We start from the raw sequence: 12,334 nt of genomic DNA, 5'->3' as shown, positions 1-12,334 counted from the left end.
TTATGGGACTATCATTTGTTTTTCAACAGGACAATGACCCAACACACCTCCAGGCTGTGTAAGAGCTATTTGACCAAGAAGGAGAGTGATGGAGTGCTGCATCAGATGACCCAGCCTCCACAATCACCTGACCTCAACCCATTACATTTACATTTACATTTAAGTCGTTTAGCAGACGCTCTTATCCAGAGCGACTTACAAATTGGTGCATTCACCTTATGACATCCAGTAGAACAGTCACTTTACAATAGTGCATCTAAATCTTAAAGGGGGGGGTGAGAAGGATTACTTATCCTATCCTAGGTATTCCTTAAAGAGGTGGGGTTTCAGGTGTCTCCGAAGGTGGTGATTGACTCCGCTGTCCTGGCGTCGTGAGGGAGTTTGTTCCACCATTGGGGGGGCCAGAGCAGCGAACAGTTTTGACTGGGCTGAGCGGGAACTGTACTTCCTCAGTGGTAGGGAGGCGAGCAGGCCAGAGGTGGATGAACGCAGTGCCCTTGTTTGGGTGTAGGGCCTGATCAGAGCCTGGAGGTACTGAGGTGCCGTTCCCCTCACAGCTCCGTAGGCAAGCACCATGGTCTTGTAGCGGATGCGAGCTTCAACTGGAAGCCAGTGGAGAGAGCGGAGGAGCGGGGTGACGTGAGAGAACTTGGGAAGGTTGAACACCAGACGGGCTGCGGCGTTCTGGATGAGTTGTAGGGGTTTAATGGCACAGGCAGGGAGCCCAGCCAACAGCGAGTTGCAGTAATCCAGACGGGAGATGACAAGTGCCTGGATTAGGACCTGCGCCGCAATTGAGATGGTTTGGGTGGCTACTTTGAAGAATTTGTTTAAGACTTGTTTGGTTACTACATGATTCCATATGTGTTATTTCATAGTTTGGATGTATTCACTATTATTCTACAATGTAGAAAATAGTAAAAAATAAACAAAAACCCTGAGTAGGTGTGTCCAAACTTTTGACTGTTACTGTATTTCACTGTGACCTGCTGCTGCTAACTATCAGTGTCACGGATCCCTCTGGAACTTTCATTGCGCACACCTTGCCCCTACTCCTGTTTTACCATTTATGTTTTTCTTTGCATCCCTAAGGCCTATAGTAGTCAAGGCCAAATTCAATATTTCATCCCCAAAAAATAAAAATAATTTATCACTAAATAAGTCCTAAAATTCTAAATAAAATAAAAAACTGAATGATCCATGGTATGACCTGAAAATAATTCCATATGTCAGCTTAGAACATGCTCGATAAACTCTCACACAATCTACATTACTTTCACATTTGATTCACCATTTCCTTTTTCATTGCAGATATGAAATCAGAGGTTACATTTAAATGTATGGCAAATTTGATTTATTTTCAGGACGTGAAATATTTCAAATTGGGCAGATCAAATATTTTTCTAATATATGAATACATTTCACATGCATTTCCAGATGCATATTAAAATACATAATAAAAGAATATTGACAGCAGTTTTGAGATTATGACAAGGTTAGAAAGCATCACAAAAATATTTCAGGCATTTCTAAGCTGTGTCCTTCAAAAACCATGAGGACATTTTACATATTGATCATGTTAGTGTTAATAATGGCCAGCATATTTCCCACCCTTTTCCCACCTTTTCATGACCTTATGGCTGTTCACACAGCCACCCTAAGAAGCCAATTCAGATTTGTTTCAATATCCAATCTTTTTTCGGACTAATCACAGTTTTACATGGCTGCATTTACACAGCAGCCCCATTCGGATCTTTTTTCAGTAATTGGTCTTTTGAAGGTTGGTTTGATTCATACGGTCACATTGTGAAGTTAAATGGTTTTAGCTATAAATTGTTTTTTTGTTTTGTTAACTATGTCTATACTAAAGAGTAGTTCCATTGTTTTGGGGTCAACTCGTTTTACAATGTAAGAGTGAATTCCTTAAGATATGATATTTATTTTGATTGATCTTCAAAACTAAATCACATACTATATTATCCTTTTTGTAAATCAATCAATTTTCTTTTCCTAAGTCAAGTTTGACACCTTCACTGCTTATATAACGTTCTTAATCAAACCAACCTTCATTGAAATACACCTCACAGATCAAACAGTCTTCATATCAATAACAGGCTGCAAAAATGTGTATAAAATCAGTCAGAATTAAACACATGAGAAAAATAACATTTGGCATGCATCTTTATCACAAGAAGTAGTCTTTTTGAAATGGTATAATATTTCTCAATAGCCCATATTCAACTTAAGCTTCCTAAAGTTACCCAGATAACTTGTTGATACTGCTTTGTAATATACCCCTCCGTTAAGTTATTGAGAACACATTCTCTATTTTACAATCAACACCAGGGGCTAGCATCCCCTCTGCAGTTAAGGCATGATTCTGCCCTCTCTGAGACCAACTGTACAACAAGTCCCACGTCTCAGAGAGCAGTGCTATCCAATGCAGTGCTGTCCAGAGCAGTGCTGTCCACTGTAGTGATACCAGCATCCCTTGCCATGGAATAGAAGTGACCCTGTTTGTTGAAGAGAGTGCTGGGAGAGTCAAACTCCACGATCTTCCCAGCATCCAGCACCATCACCCTGAACGTGTTAGGGAGAGAGGGATGGAGGAAGAGGGAGCGGGAGACGAGGGAGGAAAGGATGAGTGAGAGTCAACTGTTTCAGAGTTTCAGTTGCCATGCAACAAGATCTGTGAGAAAACTCTTGTCATAAAGTTTGTGTGTGTGTGTGTGTGTGTGTGTGTGTGTGTGTGTGTGTGTGTGTGTGTGTGTGTGTGTGTGTGTGTGTGTGTGTGTGTGTGTGTGTGTGTGTGTGTGTGTGTGTGTGTGTGTGTGTGTGTGTGTGTGTGTGTGTGTGTGTGTGTGTGTGTGTGTGTCTAAGTACACAGTAAATCAAGGATAGTTGAAATCACAGTGTTAAAAGAATGAAGGTTAAATTGACTCTACTGGAAGTTATCTTAGCCCTCAAGAGAGTGATACGCTCCCTGGAGTTAGTGTTGATAACTGGAGTTGATTGGGACAGATACCTTTTAAAGCCATTTAGTGTAATTTTAACTCCAAAAATATCAGCACCATGACCAGAGTAGTTTTAACACAAAATGGGGATGGGACCATATAAACCCCAACATAGTGTTACATTTGACACCATAGGAGTGACTATACTGTGTATATGCATGTGTTTTACCTGCTACTGTCCAGGATGCTGTGGAGTCTGTGTGCGATGGTGAGTACAGTGCAATGGGAGAACTCTCGTCGTATGGTTTTCTGGATCAGGCTGTCTGTCTCTAGGTCCACAGCAGCTGTAGCCTCGTCCAGAATCAGAATACGAGACTTCCTCAGCAGGGCACGGGCCAGACACAACAACTGTCTCTGACCAATACTGTAATGGAAACATGTACAACCTGTCAAAATATATGTGAACACCTGCATGTCAAATATCTCATTCCAAAGTCATGGCAATAATATGGAGTTGGTCCACCCTTTGCTGCTATAAAAGCCTCCACTCATCTAGTGAGATGTTAGAACATTGCTGCAGGGACTTGCTTCCATTCAGCCACAAGAGCACTAGTGAAGCCAGGAACTGATGTTGGGCGATTAGGCCTGGTTTGCAGTCGGGATTCCAATTCATCCCAAACGGTGCTGGGTGGGGTTGAGGTCGGGGCTCTATGCAGGAGTCAAGTTCTTCCACACCGACCTTGACAAACCATTTCTGTATAGACCTCGCTTTGTGCATGGTTGCATTGTCATGCTGAAACAGGAAAGGGCCTCCCTCAAACTTTTGCCACAAAGTTGGAAGCACAGAATCATCTAAAATGTCATTGTATGCTGTAGCTTTAAGATTTTCCTTCACTGGAACTAAGGGGCCTAGCCCAAACCATGAAAAATGGCCCAAGACCATTATTCCTCCTCCACCAAACTACAGTTGGCACTATGCATTTGGGCAGGTAGCCTTCTCCTGGCATCCACCAAACACAGATTCGTCCATGTGATTGCCAGATGGTGAAACGTGACACATCACTCAAGAGAACACGTTTCCACTGCTCCACAGTCCAATGACGGCGGGCTTTACACTACTCCAGCTGATGCTTGGCATTGGCATGGTGATCTTAGGCTTCTGCGTGGCTGCTCAGCCATAGAAACCCATTTCATGAAGCTCCCGACGAACAGTTGTTGTGCTGATGTTGCTTCCAGAGGCAGTTTGGAACTCGGTAGTGTTGCAACTGAGGACAGAGGATTTTTACACGCTACGCGCTTCAGCACTCAGTGGTGCCGTTCTGTGAGCTTGTGTGGCCTACCACTTTGCGGCTGAGCAGTTATTGCTCCTAGACATTTCCACTTCACAATAACAGCTCTTATTGTTGACCCGGGTAGGTCCAGCAGGGCAGAAATCTGACAGTGCCACTTTGAAAGTCACTGAGCTCTTCAACACAGGTCATTCTACTGCCAATGTTTTTCTATGGCTGTGTGTTCAATTTTATAAAACTGTCAGCAACATGCTAGATAGCCATGTTATTGATTGATCTAACATTATATTTAATGTCCTACAAAACCTTCCATCGGTAGTGTCACGTTCGTTGTATGGATGAGACCACGGCGCAGCGTGATGTGAATACATCTGCTATTTTAATGAAACGAAGAACACTTCAACAAACTTGCCGCTGTATAGAATAAGTGCAGACACAGGCAACTAATACATAGACAATCACCCACGAATTACCCAAGGAATATGGCTCCCTAAATATGATTCCCAATCAGAGACGATAAACAGCTGCCCCTAATTGAGAACCAATCTAGGCAACCATACACATACAAAGCACCTAGACGAGTGACCAACCCCATAAACATACAAAAACCCTAGACAGGACAAAAAAACACAACAAACCACCCCTTGTCACACCCTGACCTAACCAAAATAATAAAGAAAACAAAGATAACTAAGGTCAGGGCGTGACAGGTGGGGCTAGGCTACTTGATGTACTAGGGGTGTCCCGATCTTGTCATACTCGTATTTGTAATCGTATCGCTTTCATCACACTTGATACTCTAATCTGATTTAAATGTCGGTAAAGCCTGTACCTCAAGTGCGCATCACTGCTCTATCACTCAGAGTGCATCGTAACATTCCTTCACTCATTCACACACACATTGTTAAAAGACCCCCGAAAGATGAAATTGCACATGATTAACTTACTTGGTCCTATTCAGTTATCAACCAAACGTATGCCACATTTTGTCATTTTATTTCCGAATGATCTGTCGCACGGTAAACATGCCTGGGCAAAAATCAATAGCAAGCAAGCATGGGCTTGGATCAAGACATAATGAGAGACGTCAGCAATGGGATAATTATACGGACAGACAAAGTAGGCCTACTAAACAGTGCCAAGTAGACAGGCAGTAAACAACCATATGACAAGAAAGAACTTGATTGAACAGCAATGAGAGCAGAGCGGCTTGTTCTCATCCAATCTTTGCAGCAGGCTCAACCGATACCCCGGCCATTTTCTTCACGGGTAAAATAACTAGCCAATAGTTGTTTACAGCACACAGCGCTTCACACTGTTTGAGTCAAAGAGTGACGTATGTGTGTTACAATACTAGTTTTGTCCCAGTACTCGGCACACCTCCAGTATTCACAGCAAATGGTGCACTCTGCTCCGTGGGCGCACCATCTGAAACCCACACTGCATTTCGCTACACTCGCATTAACATCTGCTCACCGTGTGTATGTGACAAATCAAATTTGATTTGATTTGTAAAGTGGTGCCATTTGCTCAATATTGAGAGTTGAGAAATATGTTTTATACTCAGACAAAGCTGACCCTCATCTTTCACAATAGCAACAGTAATTACATGAAAAGCTGTGTTATTCCCTCAATTGCATTTTGAAATGTGGCGCAACCTTCATATGTGTGCGCTTATCAGAAAGTATCTCACCCACTGGCGTACCATACACTCCCGGAGCCCACGGACTCTGGGGGCCTCGAACCCAGGTCGGCCCCTCCACAGTTAGCATATGGACAGGTCATAAGCTTTGGCAAAAATGTTTAGAATAGCAGGAAATTAGCTTTAGAAATGCTAAATTCTCTCAGCCTCTTTGCAAAATGTGTAGAATAGCATTAGATTAGCTATAAAAACAGCATTTTCTTCTCTCTGCCCCATGGCCAATATGTGTAGAATTGCAGGAAAATAGCTTTAAAAATGCTAAATTCTCTCAACCTCATGACAAAATGTGTAAAATAGCGTGAGATTAGCCCTGAAACTGCCTTTTTTTCCCTCTTTGCCCCATGGCAAAACGTGTATAATTGTAGGAAGTTAGCTTGGGGGGGGGGGGGACCTTTGCTCAGACCACTGATTTCCCCCTCCATATGCTATCATCTGAATGATAATACGATCCCTGTGCGGATGTATTTTGTGCAGAGTTGAGTAATACCTAAAAGGCTGCTATATAGTCTTATATGTCAGTAGACCATTAGAATACAACAAGTGTTGGCCAAAATAACATTACATTTCTATTCAGACCGACTGTCTGTAGATTGTCGATGCGGCTGTCGTTTTCCTTGTCGCAGAAACTTTTCAAACTTTTCAACTTCGACCCTGTTGTTTTAGTCGCTGTCATGGTAACCTTACAGCGACAGCATCAAGAAGTTTTGGATTTCTCCGACAGAATGCTCTGCTTTTATTTCCTCAGATTCACAACAGTAAGTTAGATCTTTTTAGGTTGCCATTAAACCTTGAAAATGATTATCGTAATGAGTTCATTTTCAAATTATAATGAATAAAGGTTGGCTACAGTCAAAATGTTGTCAGATACTATATATCTGGTCATCATTTAATCTGGCTACCCAGCTAACAAGCTAACAACAAACCAACACATTATTTGTTTTTGCCTGGCTTCCTAGATTGACATATTCTAAACCCATTTTAAAACGGATGGGTTTATTGGTGATAAAATAGAGCAGGTATTGCCTTGTTTGTTGATCTTCATACAATGGGTGGGTCTAATCCTGAATGCTGATTGGTTAAAACCGCATTCCAGCCAATGTCTATTCCACAAGGTACCACCTTCTAAATCTATGACATTAAAATTAAAGTTAAAATTTACTCTCTTCCATCTGACTGCACAATCCACTGTCTCATCAGCCTAGCCAGGCACTTCATAAACTTGATCTCCACTATAAAAAGCATCTCGACATTATCTCACATTTATTTTAGACTAACATTTGGTTATTAACAGCAGAAATTTGCATAAACCTGTCTGTCTCTCCGACATTTGCAACATTGTTTCAAAATTTAAATTCAATCTCCAGCTTCCCCATAGTAATGAATGTGTCGGGAGGAGACAGACAGGCAGGCAGGCAGCGTTTCTCAACTAGTCTAAATCATGAATGAGCTGGCATTATTTTTATGGATATATACAAAGAATTGTCAATTGAAAAAAACGTAAAATTAATCTAAGTGCAGCTACTTTGCAGTTTTTCCAGCTTCAGTTTGAAGTGACTCCTCTGATAGTGTCCTGACGAGTGAGCACATTGTCAATGCCAGGCCAAATTGTGCCACATTAGCTCATTGTTATCCAAATAAATGTCACTAGAAAACAGCTTAAACAAATGTAAATGTGTCTACTTTGCTGTTATTCTCGCTGCACTTTTTGACGTGACTGTAACTTGGTTAGCTAGCAAGCAGTATGGCAATGGAACATTTAGAACGAACGACAGGGTCGCGTCCATAGATACAGAACAGAAAGACTGAACGACTGGGTCCCGTCTCTGGCAACATAACCAATAGAACGAACGACACAACCCTAGATTTGTGAAAGGATGAAATAGTATGAATAACTTAATCAACAAAAAAAATTGAAATGAAAATATGTCAATCATTATTTGAATATTACACGTTGTATAAAAGTGATAATGCCCTCGAAGCCGGTGTTTGGAGGAGATATTGGCACTAACAACACAGGCCTAACAACACCAGTGCAAATATATCCTCCATACACCGGCTTCGAGGGCATTATCACTTAAATAATACTAGCTAGCTATGCAGTTCCAACCTGCCTGGCTGCCCATCCAACCAACTAGCAATGGGCAGCTAGCTAACAAGATATTTCTAGTACATAAAAGACACTCTTCAAATCGAAGGTGACAGCGTTTCAGTTTCAACGATGCCCTTGTATCTGACGTGTGCGGGTATATGAGTGTAACCCACCTGAGGTTCTCTCCCCCCTCTGACACCTCGTGGGTCAGTCCTTCCTGTAACCCCCCCACGTACTCCTTCAAATGGGACAGCTCGAGGACGCACCAGATCTCCTCATCACTGAAAGTCTCAAACGGGTCTAGGTTCATACGCAGCGTCCCTGAGAACAGCACTGGGTCCTACACACACACCGAATGGAGAAACAAATGTCATCATGTCAAAATATTATAAAGTTTGTGCCATTTATAAGGGTGTGTGTCTGTGGGTGCATGTGTGTGTAAGCGTGCATACATGCATTTCTGTGTGTGCGTTACCTGTGGTATAATAGTCAGTCTGGTCCTGAGGTCATGTAGGCCTAGAGTAGCGATGTCTGTCCCATCGATCAAGATCCGTCCCTCTGCTGCCTCGATGATTCTAAACAGGCAGTTGGTCAGACTGGACTTCCCAGCACCTGTTCGACCCACTATACCGATCTGGACAAGATGGAGGACGTTCAGTAAGACTTTGAGTATTGCTTAATTCTTGTTGCAGATGGGTCAAGACCATAGAGATGTACTAAAGAACAAGTATTAAGCCAATGTTGGTGGTTTACTGCCACCTGCAGTTATGTAATGTTTGCTTAAAAATGAGTGCCAGTTCTTAATGGTGCTGGCCATGATAAAACAGGCTTTGGACCAAGTGTGCCCTCTGTCCAACTCTGTAGCAGTGACTGATCGTGTCCCTGTGGTAGGGTGGCAAGTAGCCTAGCAGTTAAGAGGGTTGGGCCAGTAACAGAAAGTTCACTGGTTTGAATTGCCGAGTCAGGCAAGGTGGTAATATTTGCCCTTCTGCGTAGTTAACCAACAACAATAAGGCAGTTAACCAAAAACAACTGCTCCCTGGGCGCCGATGCCAAGTGGCATATACCTTTGCTATGGCCTATTTCCATAAATATGTTATAAACTAAAAACAGAATGCACAAGAACAGTGAAGACAGACCTGAGTTTCACCAAAACAATGCAAAATGTCCCATCAGAAAATATGTTTTTGTTTTCTCTCTCCAATGATGTGGGCCTATTTTATACCGGACTGTCCGATGTCTAATTATTATTAATGCCTATTTTAAATGTAATTTTAATCTCCATTTGATATGAATATAACTTGACCTATGAAGCTACTCTATTCGTTTTATGCATACTGAATTTCTCCAGCCGCACTATGTCATTATTAAAAAATGAATGAATCTAACAAAGTTCTAAGCTATCTCACAAAGTTTTAAGTTGATTTTGAGATCATCTGAAATCATAGTAGGCCATAAGGTAATAATGATAGAGCGAACAAACAATAGGAAAATAGAAAACATAGAATTAGGAGTTTGAACAAACCTTACAATTGAGCAAAACTTAGGCTATTTTAAGAAACGGAAAGAAATCCCTCCTTGCCATTGTGAACCAAATGGCCAAAAACCTCGGCTAGTTCTAATTGAAATATCATAAGCATTAATAAAAGTTATTTATAAAGAATATTTGCCAAATGTTGTGATTACGTGTGTAATATCATATTGCAGCTTTCAAATGTGAATAATTGTGAAAAAAGTCTATGGTTTCTCAATCACAGTTTAAATTTGAATGATAAATATTTTAGGCCACAAGAAATTGAAATTGAGCTAACAATACCAAGATGGAAATATGATTATTCTAGGCCTAGTAGCCTAGACCTAATAAGAAAGGAGATCGAGGCAAAAATTCAAATCATTTAATAATTATCCAGTTATGAGGACAGCAGTGTCGCTTGCTCTGCAGCCCATTATTATTTACAACCCATTATCAGCCTCAAAATGTCATCTCTGGATCAACCAATTGGTGCTTAAATCAACTGCAGGCTTTGCTGTGCCAATGGGAAGAGATGAGTGTCAACCAAATGATGCTTATGTCAATATATTGCATTCAATGGGAATATTCATGTTTATGTCAAAACAGAGCTCGGGTTTTGCCACGGGTTGGGTGGTGCAAAAACCATTTGAGGGGGGCCCTTCATATTATTTGGAATTTTACAGTTAGGGCAAATAAACTTCAAAAAGTAGCTGGTTTCATGAATGCATTAATGGTTGTCAATCATCATTAAATAGACTTGACCTTGTACCCAGATTATCGAGTGCACAGATTGACAAGGCAAAGTGCAACGAGCAGACAAGTCAGAGCCACGGAGAAATAACTAAGCCTAGGCTACACCTTGTTATTTAGAATAGCCGGACAGTAAACAAGATAACATCAATCATGCAAGATCAGGTGTCTACAACATAAGCAGCAAACACACCCACATCAATTCGATATTGCTTTCTGTAGTCAAGCACAACAAGGAACGGAATCCCATGTGCCTATAAGACTATGGTTTATTTTAATAAACTAATAAAGAGTAGACGACTTTTGCCTCGAGACGCAATTTAAAAGCAAGTTGCAGGGAAGAACAGTGAAGTCCAAATCAAATTAAATGTTATTTCTCACATGCTTCATAAACAACAGGTGTAGACTAACAGTGAAATGCTTACTTACAAGCCCTGAAGCAACAATACAGTTAAGAAAGATAAACTGAAGTAAAACATAAATATATCAAATTAAAATAAATGAGGATAATAGAGATATATACAGTGCCTTGCGAAAGTATTCGGCCCCCTTGAATCTTGCGACCTTTTGCCACATTTCAGGCTTCAAACATAAAGATATAAAACTGTACTTTTTGTGAAGAATCAACAACAAGTGGGACACAATCATGAAGTGGAACAACATTTATTGGATATTTCAAACTTTTTTAACAAATCAAAAACTGAAAAATTGGGCGTGCAAAATTATTCAGCCCCTTTACTTTCAGTGCAGCAAACTCTCTCCAGAAGTTCAGTGAGGATCTCTGAATGATCCAATGTTGACCTAAATGACTAATGATGATAAATACAATCCACCTGTGTGTAATCAAGTCTCCGTATAAATGCACCTGCACTGTGATAGTCTCAGAGGTCCGTTAAAAGCGCAGAGAGCATCATGAAGAACAAGTAACACACCAGGCAGGTCCGAGATACTGTTGTGAAGAAGTTTAAAGCCGGATTTGGATACAAAAAGCTTTCCCAAGCTTTAAACATCCCAAGGAGCACTGTGCAAGCAATAATATTGAAATGGAAGGGATATCAGACCACTGCAAATCTACCAAGACCTGGCCGTCCCTCTAAACTTTCAGCTCATACAAGGAGAAGACTGATCAGAGATGCAGCCAAGAGGCCCATGATCACTCTGGATGAACTGCAGAGATATACAGCTGAGGTGGGAGACTCTGTCCATAGGACAACAATCAGTCGTATATTGCACAAATCTGGCCTTTATGGAAGAGTGGCAAGAAGAAAGCCATTTCTTAAAGATATCCATAAAAAGTGTTGTTTAAAGTTTGCCACAAGCCACCTGGGAGACACACCAAACATGTGGAAGAAGGTGCTCTGGTCAGATGAAACCAAAATTGAACTTTTTGGCAACAATGCAAAACGTTATGTTTGGCGTAAAAGCAACACAGCTCATCACCCTGAACACACCATCCCCACTGTCAAAAATGGTGGTGGCAGCATCATGGTTTGGGCCTGCTTTTCTTCAGCAGGGACAGGGAAGATGGTTAAAATTGATGGGAAGATGGAAGGAGCCAAATACAGGACCATTCTGGAAGAAAACCTGATGGAGTCTGCAAAAGACCTGAGACTGGGACGGAGATTTGTCTTCTAACAAGACAATGATCCAAAACATAAAGCAAAATCTACAATGGAATGGTTCAAAAATAAACATATCCAGGTATTAGAATGGCCAAGTCAAAGTCCAGACCTGAATCCAATCGAGAATCTGTGGAAAGAACTGAAAACTGCTGTTCACAAATGCTCTCCATCCAACCTCACTGAGCTCGAGCTGTTTTGCAAATAGGAAGGGGAAAAAATTTCAGTCTCTCAATGTGCAAAACTGATAGAGACATACCCCAAGCGACTTACAGCTGTAATCGCAGCAAAAGTTGGCGCAACAAAGTATTAACTTAAGGGGGCTGAATTAAGGACGCCCAATTTTTCAGTTTTTGATTTGTAAAAAAGTTTGAAATGTCCAATAAATGTCGTTCTACTTCATGATTGTGTCCCACTT

The 12,334-nt window shown here is 41.2% G+C and overlaps 1 protein-coding gene across 2 annotated transcripts in view; it reads right to left on the bottom strand.

Moving 5' to 3' along the window:
* Positions 1–1,337: 1,337 nt before the first annotated feature.
* Positions 1,338–12,334, bottom strand: part of abcc2 (ATP-binding cassette, sub-family C (CFTR/MRP), member 2) — a 70,916-nt gene continuing 59,919 nt past the window's right edge. The window contains exons 29-32 of one of the 2 annotated variants that reach the window (XM_046359062.1): positions 8,510–8,668; positions 8,208–8,374; positions 3,184–3,378; positions 1,338–2,580 (exon numbers count right to left, since the gene is read on the bottom strand). In XM_046359062.1, coding sequence (XP_046215018.1) covers positions 2,421–2,580; positions 3,184–3,378; positions 8,208–8,374; positions 8,510–8,668 — 681 coding nt within the window. In that variant the 3' untranslated portion in view covers positions 1,338–2,420. Of the gene's footprint in view, positions 2,581–3,183; positions 3,379–8,207; positions 8,375–8,509; positions 8,669–12,334 lie in introns of those variants that run through there. The other variant, XR_006839946.1, reaches the window with a different exon arrangement.

The sequence above is a fragment of the Oncorhynchus gorbuscha genome, linkage group LG08 (assembly GCF_021184085.1).
Source record: "Oncorhynchus gorbuscha isolate QuinsamMale2020 ecotype Even-year linkage group LG08, OgorEven_v1.0, whole genome shotgun sequence".
Lineage (NCBI taxonomy): Eukaryota > Metazoa > Chordata > Actinopteri > Salmoniformes > Salmonidae > Oncorhynchus > Oncorhynchus gorbuscha.
The sequence above is the reverse complement of the archived record's forward strand: the minus strand, read 5'-3'. Positions and strand labels throughout refer to the sequence as shown.